Here is an 18280-nt window from a genome sequence, read left to right on the forward strand (position 1 = left end):
TCTGTGATATGTTAAACAAGTTAAACCACTTTCTGGAGCCGCAGGTGCCCACAGTAAGAGCTGAACGCAAAACACATGGAAGTGTTGATTCATTACTTTCAGTGTTTTGTAATAAAACATTAAAGCAACCTGTGGTTGTATTATTCACAAATTCTACATAGAATTGAATAATTATTCTCAGGAGAGAAACTGACAATATTTTTAAAAAGTTAAATAGTTACTAATGTACTAAATGCACTTAGTGGAAGGTCTCTGCACTTTCATATAAACCATGCTGTGTAATTATTTTTTGTCTTGAAAATAATTGTAATAACTATTAACCTGAAGTAAGAGTGATACCGTAGTCTAAACTGCACTATTCATTTTGAGCTCAGTTCCCCTCCTGAGGGAGTGAGACTCACTTACCAAAGGAGTAAATGACGTTTTTGTCATATTCTTTTATATCAATCACACAACAAAGCTCTTTTGTGTTAACAATGCTCAGTGCTATATCATATTAAACTCTATTGTACTATATGCTATGTGTTTTAATGTCTTTTAGACACAATGGTATAGTTTATATAATTTTATAATGAAAGCAGTCTTACATTACATTTTAGTACAGTAAAACATATTGAATGTAAAAAATTCTGAGCATTTAATGCTATTCCTCCACAAGCAGGGATTTCACTGGAAAAACACACATCCTGTTATGTGATTTGTCATCAAGGGTGTTGTATAAAGCTGTGACCCACTTCTATTATTTGAGAGTATAGTTCTCCAATGTCATATAATTAGTTTTTAGACTAGTGGGTCATAACAGTGTTAGGGCTGGGAAAAAATGAGATGACCTTTGCGACCTAGAACAAAGCAGAATGACAGAAAAGGATTTAAATAATTTCTATGTTTCTGTGAGGTCTTTATATGTGTAAAAAACAAAGTAAAAGTCAGCATAAATTAACTGTATACTGATTCCTTAGAAGATTACAGTATAATTTAAAAAGGAAAACAAGCATAGCATTAGTGGTATAAAGCTAAAAAAATAAATAAATAAATAAATAAATCATTGGGCATGAATAGCTTATTGTGTAACATTATACTACAGGATATTTCTAACTAACTCGGCAGGTCATTCTTAAAGTTAATACATTTTGGGATCAGTTACATTTCAATTTAGTTGTGTTTACATATCGCCAAATCATAACAATAGTTTCCTCTAGGAACTTATATTGTAAGGTAAAGACCCTACAATAATATAGAAAAAACAACAACAACAATGAAACAACCCCCTATGAGTAAGCACTTAGCAAAATTGGAAAGGAAAAACTCTCTTTTAACAGGAAAGGACCTCTGGCAGAACCAGGTTCAGAGAGGAGGGCCAGAGGACAGCCATTGGGGGTGAGACAAAGAAAAGCACAATCCAAAGACATGCCACTCATGGAGTTAGGTGAATTGGTGATTCCAAATTGCTCATAGGTGCAACTGGTTCTCAGCCTCTGTTAGTTAGCCCTGTGGCAGACTGGCAACCTGTCCAAGGTCTGCCTTGGTAGCCGCAATAGCACCCCCTTACCCTACAAGGACAAGTGGAAGTATCACTTCCAAAATCTTGCCATATACTAACAAAGGTAGCAGAATTTTAAGCATAGTTTTAAAGATAAAATACATTTTGTGAACATTTGACCTAATCTGACTTTGCAAAGGCAGTTCAAACAAACTTAATCTTGCCATTCCCTATATGCACATATCTTGCCAAAACAAACAATGGCAGTAAGAATAGGTCTATATTACACTTTGACCTTCAGATCACTTTATTGACACTGAAGACAAGGTAAAGTTCAAACTTGTAATCATAGTTACTAAGTTATAAAACTTTTTGTCAGTTTTTGATCAGTAAATCATTAAGTTGACCTTGAGGGCCTTGGTGGATGTAAGCCACATTTTAATGGGTGGATATCATCAACTCCCTCTAAACCAGGGGTGTCAAACTCCAGGCCTTGAGGGCCAGTGTCCTGCAGGTTTTAGATAAGACCCCAGGTGAACACATCTGAATCAAATGATTAGTTCATTACCAACTCGAGGCCTGGAGTTCGACACCTGTGCTCTAAACCCTGACACATTTTAATCAGAATTCATTCAAAACCTTTCAAGCTATCGTCTTTTCAAACAAGATGACATGGAGATGCTACCAAAAACATGACCTCCTTGACAGAGGTAATGAAAAAATTGCAGGTTCCAATACGGGAGAGGGAAAAACAAAGACTACATGACATCGGTTGTCACACATTTACTTACTCAGTGGGCCATAATGAAACTACTACGACCTCTAGCTTTCAAAATGTTGAATGACAGCATGACTGCACATCTCCACCCATTTTCAGGCATTTTTAGAGCTAATAATGTACAGTATTTTCTGCTGATGGTGCTGTAACCAAAAATAATCCAACAAGGTCTTGTAACAACAACAACAACAACAACAAAAATGACTCGCTGACAACATGAACTTTTATGGCCACCTTTTTTCAAAAACAGTACAAATAGTTAGCGTCTTCACTTCTACTACATAAAGGATCAAGTTCAGGGTTTTCTTCCGTTTCTCGCGCATCTTGCTCAGAGTTATATATATATTCAGCTATGTCCGTGCTACATCACCCTGCACATTCCAAACGCGCGTCCACGTCAGAGACAAGTGGGAGTGGCTTGCAGCCTAATATACCGTAACAGCTCCGCGCCCACCTGACATTACTTACTCACTCGGACCACATTGACGGCCGTTGTGAGAGGTTACACATAACCTGAAGCCAGCTACAACTCGTGTTTTTTTTTTTCTTTGACGGGCCAATCTACTAACAATCAACCATGGTAAGCATAACTCTGTCAGTAGTCAGTAGACTGTAAAAATATTTCCTCTCCAAAGTTTAGTAAAGGTTTATCATCTATGAAATATTTCCTAAGCAGGTGCATTTCCACAGTATGCGCCAGCGAATCTATATGATCCAGATTTAAAGTGGGTGATGCAGGGATTCTTGTTACTGCTCCCCGTGTGGCCTCCTGCAGCAGAAATAGATTTTTAGCTCAATGATTGGCAGTAAAGCTGAGCTGACTGCTGTCCTGGATAAGCAGTGGTGATGATTAGACACTTTCACCTCACCAGAGAGAAGCTATACAAAGCAGATTTAACTCAGATAAAAACGGGGGGGATTTGTTGTATTAACAGTCTAGTGGTTTTCAAATTAGGGAACTGTTTGGTTCTTTCAAATAGCTTTGAGAATACGAATAAATAAAAATACTTCTTTGCTATTAAGGCGTGCGTTGATTACAACCATAGCCCGTTTGCAAGTGTGGCATGTCTCATATCTATCATCAAGTCCAAAGTAAGTCTCAGTGTGTAGTTCTGCAGAGCAGGAAATATTTTCCTATTTGTCATGTTAAACAAACAATGGCATAGATTAAATTCATGGCCTATTTTCTACTTTTTCAAAATTAAAAATTTAAAATATCATTTTTTAAAAATAGAAATCACCTGTTCATAATCAAATGAAACAAACCTTTCCCACCTGAGATGGATATGATCTTGGACCCTCAATTATTAGCTCTGATGTGCTCTGATGTGTGATTACTGTGTTATGTTGAATTTTTAGTGGCATATTTCACTGTCAGGAAATTCAGCTAACACACACATACCTGACCTTTTACCTCTGTTTGCTCTGTGTAGTGTAAACACAGCTTGTTAGCACTGTCAGTACTGCTTAAACCAAATGGTATCACTGTGTACACTACAGTATACCCAGCTTGATTAAATTGACCTAATGCATAACATTTAGTTCCTGTATAGCAACTGTAGGATTCTTTTGTTTCTTTAGTGTATATATAACACTAAAGAAACAAATTAATACATCTACACAGACAGAGCACTTTACATAAATTCACAAACTTTACCTTTCCTTAAGCAATATATATTCCATAATCAGGCTAAGTATTACACTTAACGACAAGTTCAGGCACACCTAAACATGTTCTGGGAGTGCTAAGTTCAAAAGAGAGGCTTTCCTTTGATCCAAAATCTGCAGCGCAAATGTGCTGAAAGGTGACAGTTAAAACCGTGTTACGTGAATTGTTGATGGTGCCATCAACCTGCTTGGCTAGTATTGCATCCTCACCATGCAGCTTTTCAAATAGGTCAGCAACTTTGATTTATTTTAAAAATATCATAAGTTAGACATATTAATTATTTATCAGAATCCAATGTTGAACCATCCCCAGAAACATGCTTTGGTTTATATCAGGAGCAACATCCCAGGATGGTCTTGATGAGAAACAATTAACTAGAAACTATGAATATCCATTAAGTAGGTTTTAGGTTAGATAAAGCAGATTCTGGGGCAAGTGTGGTATTATACAGTGCATGTGGCTCAAAACTAATGAATGTCAGACTGGCAAAATGTGTCTTACATGTTGGACCTGACCAAGGTTTATATACAGGCAGAAGTACTGGCACAAAGAAATGCAACTAAATGGTAATAACCAAATGTTCAACCAACATTCAAATATACAAGATGACCATTTATATGGCATATCTCTTGGAGGACTCTAAAACAATATGAACAAAATACATGACATATAATTCATCTGTTGATTCTTGATCTCTTTTTTTCCAAACGTGTACTGTGAGAGTGGGCGTTAAGAAATCAATTTTCATGCTTCCTGACCTAAAAAATCTTTTACAAACTTATTATGTCTTTATATGTTCCTTTCTTACACTCCGTATGTGTCAAGCTTGCGACTAGTTATTTCCAACGCAGGCTTTTTAATCACTGACAAAACTGGAATGTCAAGTAAGTGTTGAGACACCTCAGAGATGTTTGTTTTTCTCTCGACACACCCTAACAGTCTGAATAAAAATTTAGTTTGACAGTTGGAGAGAGATTTATCTATGACAAAGCCCTAAATACCTACAACTTACTGTACTCGTTATACTTAAAGACATAAAAATATCTCAGCTTCCAAACAGCAAAATCATTCTAACACACACTTTCAACAGATAAGTTACAAAAGGTCTACTGTTTTGGGGACCAGCAGTCAGTGTTTACAGGAATAGCCAGCCCTCACAGCTAGGTGTCAGGTTAGCACGAGGAACCAAAAATAACTGTTCCACAAAGCTCTGCTAACCTAGAAGCCCAGGCAAGTATGAGGGTCATCACCGAGAAGTCCGCAAGAAAAATGGCTATGTGAATTATAAGACTTACAATAGTGAATATATCCAAATATATTTGCTTCAATAAATGAAATATGGTCTCTAGACCACTTACACCACCAATACCATACTCTGAGTCACCATCTGTTCACAGAGAAAGAGAAAATTGGGGACATGTAAAAATAGCTGCCTGACATAAACTAGTGTGGAAATGCAGCGTACCACATGTGACAAGTTGTTGAAATACAAACTGGGTAGACTTATTTTTCATGTATGCCCCAAACAAAGATGGTTAGGTCAGAGTTTACACAAAATTCCCAGCAAGAGGCTAGCATTCAGTTTAAAGTTTTATGAGCTGGATCTTGAAGTTCAAAGACTAGGTTTGTTCTCTGGCATTACTATTATTGGAAAACATAGCGTTAACATAAAAATGCGAGACATCATCCCAGTAACTCAAAAAATGAATATTTTCAGCATTTAAACGGCATGTCAGACTAATAATCTCACTGGTAGAAAAATCAAATTTTACCACAAAGCAGTCTGTCTCTGTGTGATCTAATACCCAAGACATGTAAAGTGATATAGCAAAAAGCCTTCTTTTGTTCTCTGTATAATGAATAGTTAAACCATTTTTTAAATTTATTTTAGGCTTCACATGCATAAAAATACTGAGGAAAACACAGTGCAGGCTTTGATTGCCAGTGGACTGTTGAGTTTTTTTTTATTTAGGTCATGTTTAAAGTACAACAAATGCTTAGTTGCTCTCTGGACTCGGCTTCCATTCCAGCTCCTGACTGCTCATAGCAAATGCATGACATCCAGTGACAGCTGCAGCAAAAATGTGTTTTGCTTGTTAATCTTCTTTCTCTCGCATCTTTGCTTCCATCTAGTGGCTGAGTTTCCAGATTGGTTCCTTGAATTCTGACAGCAATTGTAAAATATAATTATGCCCAAATTTGTGGTATTTTAGTGTAATCTGTGTTTCCTTTTCTCCTGTATGTATATATGTGTGAATATATACACTGAATTTATGTTATCTTGCTCATTTTTCTGTCTTGCAGCGTGAATGCATCTCTGTCCATGTAGGCCAGGCTGGTGTCCAGATGGGAAACACCTGCTGGGAGCTCTACTGTCTAGAGCATGGAATCCAGCCAGACGGCCAGATGCCTAGTGACAAGCCCATCGGTGGCCATGATGATTCCTTTACCACCTTCTTCAGTGAAACTGGGGCTGGAAAGTATGTCCCCAGAGCAATCTTTGTTGACCTGGAGCCCACTGTCATAGGTAAGTAGGGCTCTGAATTTGACCTTAATTTAACTAATAAAAAGCACTTCCTATAATAGATGAATTTGTATTCTTAGCGCTTGCTCTTTTGATTTCCCAGATGAAGTTCGAACAGGAACATATCGTCAGCTCTTTCACCCTGAACAGCTGATCTCAGGAAAGGAGGATGCAGCTAACAACTATGCCCGTGGACACTACACCATTGGGCGAGAGATCATTGACTCTGTCCTTGACAGGATCCGTAAACTGGTAATTGATTAAAGGGAATCCCCATGTTTTAATTAATGTTGCCCTCAACTGCACAAAATCTGACATTCAAACCCCACTCTGCACAAATAGCAAACTTTGTGATATTTTCTCCACACAGGCAGATCAGTGCACTGGTCTTCAAGGATTCTTGGTCTTTCATTCCTTTGGTGGAGGCACTGGCTCTGGTTTCACCTCCCTGCTGATGGAGAGGCTCTCTGTTGACTTTGGCAAAAAATCAAAGCTTGAATTTGCCATCTACCCAGCCCCCCAGGTTTCCACAGCAGTGGTGGAGCCTTACAACTCCATCCTGACCACCCACACCACCCTGGAGCACTCCGACTGTGCCTTCATGGTGGACAATGAGGCCATTTATGACATCTGCCGCAGAAACCTTGATATTGAACGTCCTTCCTACACCAATCTCAACCGCCTTATTAGCCAAATTGTCTCGTCTATTACAGCCTCACTTCGTTTCGATGGAGCTCTGAATGTTGACCTGACAGAGTTCCAGACCAACTTGGTGCCCTACCCTCGTATCCACTTCCCTCTGGCCACCTATGCTCCGGTCATCTCTGCTGAGAAAGCCTACCACGAGCAGCTGTCAGTGGCTGAGATAACCAATGCCTGCTTTGAACCAGCTAATCAAATGGTGAAGTGTGATCCTCGTCATGGTAAATACATGGCCTGCTGTCTGCTGTATCGTGGTGATGTGGTGCCCAAAGATGTCAATGTGGCCATTGCGGCAATCAAGACCAAACGCACCATCCAGTTTGTGGACTGGTGCCCCACTGGCTTCAAGGTGGGTATCAACTACCAGCCTCCAACTGTGGTTCCTGGTGGAGACCTGGCCAAGGTGCAGAGGGCTGTCTGCATGCTAAGCAACACCACAGCCATCGCTGAGGCCTGGGCCCGACTGGACCACAAGTTTGACCTGATGTACGCCAAGAGAGCCTTTGTTCACTGGTATGTTGGGGAGGGCATGGAGGAAGGAGAGTTCTCAGAGGCCAGAGAAGATATGGCTGCTCTGGAGAAGGATTATGAAGAGGTGGGGATTGATTCATTTGAAGAAGATGAGGAGGGAGAGGAATATTAAACAGGGTCAGCTGTAATTTACTGTTTTCAGGGGGAAATTAATCGTGGTAGTAGTTATTTATTGGAGGGGGGGGAGATAATATTTTGGATTTTAATCCAGAAATGTAACTTTTTATTTACACTTTAAAACAGAAAAGTCTACCTAAAATCTATATCTGTTTTGCCAATAGCTTTTATGTTTGTTAGGTTCTGTTAATATAATAAGTGAGTGAATCTTTATTTTTTGAACTATTGTGGCTCAATAAATCTCTCCCAAGATATAGATTCTTTTCTTTTTTTTAACCCAATGCATCTCAAGAAGTATTTTAGTGTGTGTGTGTGTGTGTGTGTGTGTGTGTGTGTGTGTGTGTGTGTGTGTGTGTGTGTGTGTGTGTGTGTGTGTGTTCTTGTAACCTGTTAAAATCAGCATGATACTGCCATCTATTGGAAGTTATTCACCTTTCAGGACACAAAGTTGTCTCGTCAATTGGGTAACTTCTCAGTTTCTTTGAAATACGAAACACATGATTGTTTAGACTTGTTGATTTCTTTAGAAAAGTGGGTGTGTTTTAGAATTTGCTGGGAGTTGTTTCCAGCCACAAATACCAGCTCCTCGATCTCCTGATATTACTCTGTCAAGCTGCAGTGACAGCCACTGTAACAAGTTACATAGAAGCTGAAACCAGTTGGGACTCGCTCTTCATTGAGGGCCAATCTACCAACAATCAACAATGGTAAGCATAATTCTGTCAGTAGACTGTGAAGAAATTTCTTCTTCAAACTTTAGAAAGGTTTATCTTCTATGAAATGTTTCCTTAGAGGTGCATTTCTGCAATATGTGTCAACGAATGTTCAGTAGATCTATTTAAATGCTCCAGATTTAAAGTGGGTGATGCAGGGATTCTTGCTACTGCTCCCCGTGTGGCCTCCTGCAGCAGAAATAGATTTTTAGCTCAATGACTGGCAGTCAAGCTGAGCTGACTGCTGTCCTGGATAAGCAGTTTTGATGATTAGACACTTTCAACTCATCAAGAGATGACCATTAAAATTACAATGGAGATTTAATGTAGATATTAAAGAAAGAAAGAAAATCTTTTTATTAGGTCTATAGTGTTTTTCAAATTTAAGGACATTTTTTGGTTCTTTCAAATAGCAATTAAGGATACTAATAAAAAATACAAACAAATCACTTTCATCTATGACCTGGTTACTTTCTATAACCAAAGTTTAAAACATTACAAAGATCACATGTTACTAATCAAATGGCACAAATACCTCCTACCTGAAAGAGACATGATCTTGTAGCCTATAATACTAATAACTAAAGAAATAAAAAGCTAATAATTGTTTGTTACAACGTGTGGTGATTAAAACCATAGCCTTTAAGTCAGTGTGGAATGTAAGTGTATCTTTTACATCTATCAACCTGCAGAACAGGAAACATTTTTCCTTTAAAATTCAAGTAGCCCTGTTAAACATGCAGGTATGTACAGCATTTGCAGATTAAATTAATGGCCTGGTTAATACATTTTTTTTAAAGTTTTAGAATTACTCTTAATAATCAAGCATGCTGAGACATGACCTTGCAGCTTCTACAAATGGCTGCTGATGCACTGCATTTTTAGTCACATATTTCACTGTCAGAAACTTCTGCTCATTTGTGCTGTTAAAATTGCATTATAAATTCATAAATATGCCATTCCTTGTGAAATATATTCGGTGTAAATATTGCACTGTGTTTAAAGAAAAGGTCACAGAGATACACAAAAATATGTTCTGAGAGTAAATTAAAAAGATTCCTTACATGCCAAGTGTGCTGAAAGGTAGTTAAAACTGTGTGCAACAGTAGTTCTAATCTGAAATGACATGAATCTTTGATGCCACCATCAACCTATAACCTTATATTTTGAAGGGTAGATTTTATCCAAAGAGTTATAGTGGGATGCAAAAGTTTGGGCAACCTTGTTAATAGTCATTTTCCTGTATAAATCGTTGGTTGTTACAATTTAAAAAAAAAAAAAAAGGGACAAACAGTGATATTTTTAGAAACAAAATGAAGTTTATTGGATTTACAGAAAGTGTGCAATAATAGTTTAAACAAAATCAGGCAGTTGCATAAATTTGGGCACGACAACCAAAAAAAAAAAAAAAAAAATTAAATCAATATTTAGTAGATCCACGTTTTGCAGAAATTACAGCCTCTAAACGCTTCCTGTGGGTTCCAATGAGAGTCGGGATTGTGGTTGAAGGTATTTTGGACAATTCCTCTTTACAAAAATTCTCTAGTTCATTCAGGTTTGATGGCTTCCGAACATGGACAGCTCTCTTTAACTCACACCACAGATTTTTAATAATATTCAGATCTGGGGACTGAAATGGCCATTCCAGAATGTTGTATTTGTTCCTCTGCATGAATGCCTTAGTGCAGAGGTAGGGAACTCCAGGCCTCGAGAGCCGGTGTCCTGCAGGTTTTAGATGTGTCCTTGATCCAACACAGCTGATTTAAATGCTAAACTACCTCTTCAACATGTCTTGAAGTTCTACAGAGGCCTGGTAATGAACTAATCATCTGATTCAGGTGAGATCTAAAACCTGAAAGACAGACTCTCGAGGACCAATGTTCCATACCCCTTCCTTAGTGGATTTTGAGCAGTGTTTCTGGTCATTGTCTTGTTGAAAGGTTCAACCCCAGCGCAGTGTCAGCTTTGTCACAGATTCCTGGACGCTGGTCTCCAGAATCTGCTGATACTGAGTGGAATCCATGTGTCCCTCCCCTGACAAGATTCCCAGTCCCTGCACTGGCCACACAGCCCCACAGCACCTTATTCCAGAATGAAGCTGGCTTGTCCAAATGTGCTTTAGCATACCTCAAGCGGCTCTGTTTGTGCTGTGGGCGGAGAAAAGGCTTCCTCTGAATCACTCTCGCATACAGCATCTCCTTGTGTAAATTCCGCCGAATGGTTGAACGATGCACAGTGACTCCATCTGCTGCAAGATGATGTTGTAGGTCTTTGGTGCTGGTCTGTGGGTTGACTCTGACTGTTCTCACCATTCGTCGCTTCTGTCTATCCGAGATTATTCTTGGTCTGCCACTTTGAGCCTTAACTTGAACTGAGCCTGTGGTCTTCCATTTTCTCAATATATTCCTAACTGTGGAAACAGACAGCTTAAATCTCTGAGACAGCTTTCTGTATCCTTCCCCTAAACCATGAGGGTGAACAATCTTTGTCTTCAGGTCATTTGAGAGTTGTTTTGAGACCCCCATGTTACTACTCTTCAGAGAAACTTAAACGAGGAGGGAAACTTACAATTGACCCCCTTAAATACTCTTTCTCATTATTGGATTCACCTGTGTATGTAGGTCAGGGTTCACTGAGCTTACCAAGCCAATTTGAGTGCCAATAATTAATGTACAGGTTTTGGAATCAATAAAATGACAACAGTGCCCAAATTTATGCACCTGCCTGATTTTGTTTGAACAATTATTGCACATTTTCTGTAAATCCAATACATTTAATTTCACTTCTCAAATATCACTGCGTGTGTCTCCTATATGATATATTTAACTGACATTTTTTTTTATTGTAACAACCAACGATTTATACAGGAAAATAATGACTATTAACAAGGATGTCCAAACTTTTGCATCCCACTGTATAACAGGAGAAACATCCCCTGCATGGTCTGGATGAGAAACACTCAACATAAAACTGTGAATATCCACAAAGTAATGCATTTGATTCATGCTAAACTATATTAGTTACAAAGTTTAAACTCTTAGACTGTCGGTTGTGACTGCAAAGAGAATTGCTTGATTCATAGAATTGGAAAGCACAGATACAGTCAGGATAAGCATGATGGTCCTGACTACGGTTATTCTACATGCAAAACTATAGTGACCTAACGAAAAAGAAGTAAATGATTATTACAAAAGATTCAAATAACACTCAAACATACAAGATGTTGTCAAATGCATGTTAAGGTCAAAAACAACAAAACATTTGGCAGTGAATCATTATTTCTCATCTTCTCATATTTTAAATTCATTATGTACATCTTCCAGGTCTTACTGTGACAAGAAATAAGCAAGCCAACACTTCCTGAAGCGGAAGTTTACTGTTGACTTTATTTTGCTTGTTCTTCCTTGTAATCTGTTTCTGGTAGATTTGTGAGTATTCATTTCAACCTGCATTTTTCTGTTACCAACAAAAACTGGAATATCAAGTCAGACATGTTTGTAGTTTTGTACACGCATGTTTGAAAATTAATTTAAAAAAAAAAAACAGAGACAGTTAGAGAGGCATTTGTCTTTGACAATCCCTAAATAATAGTTAATTATCATACTTGCAGTTATCAAAATCTCTCAGTTTACAAATAGTAAAATCAAGGTAACACACATTTTTTACAGATTTGCTGCAAAGGTTTACCTGACAAGGACCACTGTTTTGATGATCAACAGTCGGTGTTTATTGGAACAGCAACCACTCACAGCTTGGTGATAGGTTAACATGAGAAACCTAAAATAAATACTACACAAAGCTTTGCTAACTGATAAATCTGCAAGGAAAATGACTGCGTGACAAATGCAACAGTAAATATATGCAAGTATATTTTCTATAAAATCACTCTGATAACTTGGCTGATAAATGATACATAAATATTTTCTGTGCTAAAGTTCATAAAATGATACAAGTCCCTTTTCTTTAAACTTTGTTTTGACAGCTCAAGGTCATTATGTGTAAAAAATAATGTGTAGTCAACGCACCTAATGGTGACATAATGGTAAACCAAATAAACTGGAAGTCTAAAGGTCACAAGAAAAGGGGTTTTCAGTGATATACCGGATATGTTTCTAACCAATATTTTGCCAATACTATAGCAGGCAGGCATTTTTTAATTGTTATGGTCATGGTAACAAACAAAAAGCCAAATAGATTTTTAGAAAAACATCCAAAAAAATGTCTCATCTGGCACTGATGAACTCGTTTATTTCTTTTCATTACCATCATCATCCTGCATTTTTAAATCTAAACACACACACACACACACACACACACACACACACACACACACACAAAACAGCAGTAACTTGCTTTACATTGTCTCTCCTGTCTTTTGATAAGTATGCTGGAATCAAGAGAGTGGATAATAACAAGTCTTGTGTTGTATTTTTACTGTTAACTGTGAAGGCTAGAGTCATTAAAACAGTAGCTTTTCAATAACACTACATATATGCATACTGTTATTACAGTACTTACTAACTTGAATCTCAAAGTAAGAGACTTCATTGTCTGAATAATACTTATGAAAAGTGTTTAGTTGATTTATCAGTTCATCAGCTAAATATTATTTCATGGCTGCTGTCAACTGTTGCATAAAAGAACCTGGTGCAGCTTTGCGATTTCAAATACAAATGTCATAGGGCTTATTAGGTCTATAGTCCCAAATATTTTCCAAAGGATATGCAAAGCAATTAGTGCTTTTCAATTAGAGGGCCTGGCAAAAGGACTTCTTAAATTTAAGTGGTGCAGAAACACAATGCACACAATGTCTGCTACTGTCATGTTTGTGGAGAACAAAAAAGAAAAAAGAAAACAACTACAGAATAGGAATTAATTTCCAGCCAAAGAAAATGTATACAACATTTGTTTAATTCAGTCAAGGAACTACCTTAGTCAGAGACACTGTGGGTATCATTTGTCACATTTTCAAACACATATACCATCCTGGACTACACCTCCACTTTTTTTCTCCTTTCTGTTTTTTTTATGAATGCTTTGCATTTGCATACACCCGAAAAAGTCACTTGGATGAATGATGAAACATTTCACCCACTAAAAGCACTATGTTCAAACGAACACTGCCAATTTTCTGGTATTAAATATCTTCCTTTTTTGGTAGCAAAAAGATGTTTGTTGCAGAGTATAAACATACACAAGCAATTGGTTAACACACATATAATGTGGATCTCTGTCTGTGCAAACATAAATGAACAGATATTGCTTCGCCTTTGAGCTACATGTGGTTTTAGGGATAGTCCAGAGGCAGGATTTCCCAAGATTTGTTATGCTATTGTTCATGTTTTGTGTTGGTATTTTTCATCATGTTATCTTTCATCATGAAAAATAGATCTGGAAAGAAATATTTTATTAAATAAAGAAATTGATTGAAAAAATGAAAATATTGGGCTACACTTTGTTAAATACAGTATTGATGTATGGACAGCTGCAAAAACAGAATAAAATAATTACATTTGTTAAAGGGTGCCTGGTGTTCCGATCATACTAAAATAGTTAAAATGGCATTTTTCTGTATGTACAACATAATATCCTGCTCATATTTTTGTAAAACAGTGAAAAGGTTAGTCTGTTACACATACATTGATTCTCTGTAGAAATTATGGCTGTGTGCAGTCTGAATTATATACATTTACAACAATGCCAGATCTGTAAAATGGGTTCTTCCACTGAGAGCTCCTATTCAAACTGATGACAGTGCTGGGTAGATGATTGAGGGGGGAAAATACAGTTTTCTGCTCAGTAAGACGAGACTAAAGACATCAAAATTATAAAATCAGAGAAGTGGAATTGAAAAACAACAAAAAAAAATATCCTATTGGCTTGATAATAACATTGCAGGTTTACCAGGTGGTATGTGTGTGTGTTCATAACCCAATTGACCCAAATACCTCTAGATGGCACTGCAATGCAGGCACTGGCGAAACAGTCAAAGCAAAGTCTGACGTCCAGCCACATGATTTAGAGTTATTATAGTTTATCCTGAGACAGACTTTAATATGTATCAGTCAGAAACTCCTTAACAAGAAAGAAATCTAAACAACAGTTGTTGAGATATTTCACTTAATAACAAGTCAGATTCTCATTGTGAGATTAAACGTAAAACACTCCGAGAATCACTTGTTTTCAAATTCCAAACAGCACTGAAAACTATCTTCTTTCCAGAAATGCAGTCTTGGACACAGCCATAGGCACCGCCTCTCTTCTTTTACTGCAAAAGGCTTCACCTCCTCATGGGCAAGGCTAATACTTAGGAGTCATTAGGGCCACAAAGCACCTTTCTCCTAAAGTCTCACCCTTATCAAGCTGGCTCAGACAGAGGTCCCCTGTAGCATAACTGAAGATGTACCCCTATCTTCCACTCAATCCATAAGGCTCTGGGGGCCACACATTCTGAAGACACTAAAGTGGTGGGTTACTGCAGGGATGCATCACATTTCCCTTTGGAGAATCAGGTCAAGTTTCTCAACAGATTGTCATATGGCGAACTGAGGTTTTGCTTCTTCTTTTTTAAATCTTCTGCATGGTTTGAGATTATTTATTTAGCACTCGCAGATCAATTAGACTTTATTTTGTCACCCATTGCTACATAGATACATAATTTCTTACAATCCTTGCAGTTCAACTTGTTGTCACGGTTCTGGGTCGGTTTGACCCAGCATTTTGAGTTTCTGATGTTTTGGTTTATTTTGGCACTATGGGCTGCCCTTTGATACGCTTGTGCTTTGATTGTTATTGGAATTCTAGATTTCTGTTTATCCGTGTTTAAGGATTTGTTGCCTCATGTATAGTTTGGGTTCCATGTGTTATTTTCTGTCTGCCTCTCAGTGTTGAGTCTGTGTGTGATGGTTTCTGGTTTCCTGTTTTACTTTGAAAGTTCATGTCTCATGTCAGTGCGTTCAGTTTTACCTCTCCCCTGTCTCGTTAGCCTGATTTCTCCCAGCTGTGGTCTCCCTCCTGTTGCCCATTCCCTGATTACTCCCCTGTGTATATAAGCCCTGTGTTTTCCTGTGCTCCCTGTCATGTTGTACCTTCAACTTGTTATGTGTTCATGATTTCCAGTCCGCCAGCACCTCAGCTTAGAATTTTGTTTTGCTTTTGTGAGTCTTATTTTATGTAGAAGGTTGTCCAGCAATAAAGCTGCGTTTTCAGTTTAAATCTCGTCTCCAAAGAGTCCTGCGTTTTGGGTCCACCACTCCTGCCTGCCTGCCACACAGCCACCATGACTCTTGTTTACCATTACCTCAGTGTCATGTTACCTCATGTGGACTAAACAACAGCCACCTTTTTGTTTATTTTTATGTCATCCTGACCTTAAATTCCGGTAGATATTGTCTACATGATCCATGAGCTGTTAAAACAAAGTCTAAAAAAACACTGGTAGAAAGCAGTTTGGCTCTTTGTGGTGTACTAGCCAAGACATAAAAGGATAAACCCCAAAGCTTTATATTTTTTTCTCTAGCTTATGACAGATAAATAAAAATATATTTTGTGCAGAATAAGTGCAGAATTTGACTGCCATTGTTTGTTTGTTTTTGAGCTCCTGACTGATCTTTGCAGGTACATAAATAACATCTAGTGACAGCTGCCATTTTGCTTGTTTTTTTCTTTCTTAAATATCTCTTTGCTTCCATCTAGTGGCAAAATTTCCAAATTGCTTCCTAGAATTGTTCAGCATGTGTACAATGTCCAAATGTGGTATTTTGGTGTTTTCTTTTCATAAACATATACTGTTTTGTTTTGGGGCATGGGGGGATTGTTTTGTCTTTTGCAGCCCGAATGCATCTCCATTCATGTAGGCCAGGCTGGTGTTCAGATAGGAAACACCTGTTGGGAGCTTTACTGTCTAGAGCATGGAATCCAGCCAGATGGCCAAATGCCTAGTGACAAGCCTATAGGTGGCAACAATCATTGCTCTAGTGCTTTATTCAGTGAAACAGAGGCTGGGAAGTATGTCCCCAGAGCAATCTTTGTTGACCTGGAGCCCACTGTCATAGGTAAGTAGTGCTCTGAATCTGAGCTTAATTGAACTAAAAGCTTTTAACTAAAAACACTTCCTATAACAGACGAGTTTGTGTTCTCTTTTAATTTTCCAGATGAAGTTCGAACAGGAACATATCGTCAGCTATTTCACTCTAAACAGCTGATCTCAGGAAAGGAGGATGCAGCTAACAACTATGCCCGTGGACACTACACCATTGGGAGAGAGATCATTGACTCTGTCCTTGACAGGATCCGCAAACTGGTAGGCGAGTAGCCATTAGAGAGACAAGAACTTGCAATCAAGCCTAATCAACCACCAGTCTTAGTGTTTGTTTTTTTTCTCCATATCTACAGGCTGATCAGTGCAATGGTCTTCAAGGATTTTTGGTCTTTCACTCCTTTGGTGGAGGAACTGGATCTGGCTTCACCTCCCTGCTGATGGAGAGAATCTCTGTTGAGTTTCGCAAAAAGTCAAAGCTTCAACTGGCTGTTTCCCCTGCCCCTCATGTTTCCACAGCAGTGGTGGAACCTTACAATTCCATCCTGACTGCCCACACCACCCTGGAGAACTCTGACTGTGTGTTCATGGTGGACAATGAAGCCATTTATGACATTTATCGAAGAAACCTTAATATTGAACGTCCTTCCTACACCAACATCAACCGGCTTATTAGCCAAATAGTCTCATCCATTACAGCATCACTTTGTTTTGATGGAGCCCTGAATGTTGACCTGACAGACTTCCAAACCAACTTGGTGCCCTACCCTCGTATCCATTTTTCTCTGGCCGCCTACGCCCCGGTCATCTCTGCTGAGAAAGCCTACCATGAGCAGCTGTCTGTGGCTGAAATCTCCAATGAGTGCTTTGAACCCTCAAACCAGATGCTAAAATGTGATACTCGTCAAGGTAAATACATGCTCTGTTGTCTGCTGTATCGTGGTAATGTGGTGTCCAGAGATATCAACTCTGCTATCAGCGCAATCAAGACCAAACGCACCATTCAGTTTGTGGATTGGTTGCCCACAAATTTCAAGATGGGCATCAACTACCAGCCTCCAAGTGTGGTTCCTGGTGGAGACCTGGCCAAGGTGCAGAGGGCTGTCTGCATGCTAAGCAACACCACAGCCATCGCTGAGGCCTGGGCCCGACTGGACCACAAGTTTGACCTGATGTACGCCAAGAAAGCATTTGTTCATTGGTATGTTGGGGAGGGCATGGAGGAAGGAGAGTTCTTAGAGGCCAGAGAAGATATGGCTACTCTGGAGAAGGATTATGAAGAGGTGGCAGGTATCAATTCATTTGAAGATGATGATGAATATTAAAATGCATTATATCTTATTTGTTATTTTCTGGGATAAAACTAATATTGGTTATTTATTATTTGTAGAAGTGAGATTAAAACGTTAAATTCTAATCAATTTACTTTTATTTACTCTCGATACCTACAGACTCTGTAGGTTGTTTAGTTTGTAGCACTATGATAAAAAGTAAAATAAACTGTTTTGAACTGTTGTTGCTCAAAAAATTGCTTCCAAAATACAGTACTATATAAAATGCTTGAGTGATCTGTCATTTCTTTTTTTCTTTTTCAAGAAATCAAACTTTATATTAATGTTTTCAAATTATGTTGAGCAATAGTTCTCCAAGCTTTTATAGGTCTTTCAAAGGCTTTTTTTGGACGTGTGCTGACCATTTTCAGAGGAATGTTGGGTTACTGGGGTTTTT

At 38.3% G+C, this 18280-nt stretch overlaps 2 protein-coding genes across 3 annotated transcripts; both read left to right on the forward strand.

Moving 5' to 3' along the window:
* The first annotated feature begins 2705 nt into the window (after window positions 1-2705).
* On the forward strand, window positions 2706-8053 carry LOC146690997 (tubulin alpha chain-like). The gene is made up of 4 exons (XM_085434255.1): window positions 2706-2838; window positions 6232-6454; window positions 6555-6703; window positions 6822-8053. Exons 1-4 carry the CDS (start codon window positions 2836-2838, stop codon window positions 7794-7796), a joined length of 1350 nt encoding a protein of 449 aa, XP_085290381.1. The 5' UTR covers window positions 2706-2835; the 3' UTR covers window positions 7797-8053.
* Window positions 8054-8129: 76 nt separating this feature from the next.
* LOC146690998 (tubulin alpha chain-like) lies at window positions 8130-18113 on the forward strand. Of its 2 annotated transcripts, XM_085434254.1 has the most exons (4): window positions 8130-8508; window positions 16346-16568; window positions 16668-16816; window positions 16909-18113. In XM_085434254.1, the coding sequence occupies exons 1-4, from the start codon at window positions 8506-8508 to the stop codon at window positions 17875-17877; spliced, it is 1344 nt and encodes a 447-aa protein (XP_085290380.1). In that variant the 5' UTR covers window positions 8130-8505; the 3' UTR covers window positions 17878-18113. The 2 variants fall into 2 exon arrangements, with proteins under 2 accessions (XP_085290380.1, XP_085290379.1); XM_085434253.1 differs by lacking the exon at window positions 8130-8508 and having other exon boundaries at window positions 9789-16568.
* Window positions 18114-18280: the final 167 nt, after the last annotated feature.

Source organism: Copadichromis virginalis, linkage group LG16, assembly GCF_057382275.1.
Source record: "Copadichromis virginalis isolate Kocher_CV1m ecotype Utaka linkage group LG16, C_Virginalis_male_GT1.1, whole genome shotgun sequence".
Classification (NCBI taxonomy): domain Eukaryota; kingdom Metazoa; phylum Chordata; class Actinopteri; order Cichliformes; family Cichlidae; genus Copadichromis; species Copadichromis virginalis.

Excerpts from the sequence above, each read along its gene's own strand:
- LOC146690997 (XM_085434255.1), top strand. Across the intron at positions 6,455-6,554 it reads CCTGGAGCCCACTGTCATAG|ATGAAGTTCGAACAGGAACA; the intron begins GTAAGTAGGGCT and ends TTGATTTCCCAG. Across the intron at positions 6,704-6,821 it reads TTGACAGGATCCGTAAACTG|GCAGATCAGTGCACTGGTCT; the intron begins GTAATTGATTAA and ends TTCTCCACACAG.
- LOC146690998 (XM_085434253.1), top strand. The coding sequence starts at position 16,319 with ATGGGGGGATTGTTTTGTCTTTTGCAGCCCGAATGCATCTCCATTCAT. Across the intron at positions 16,569-16,667 it reads CCTGGAGCCCACTGTCATAG|ATGAAGTTCGAACAGGAACA; the intron begins GTAAGTAGTGCT and ends TTAATTTTCCAG. Across the intron at positions 16,817-16,908 it reads TTGACAGGATCCGCAAACTG|GCTGATCAGTGCAATGGTCT; the intron begins GTAGGCGAGTAG and ends CCATATCTACAG.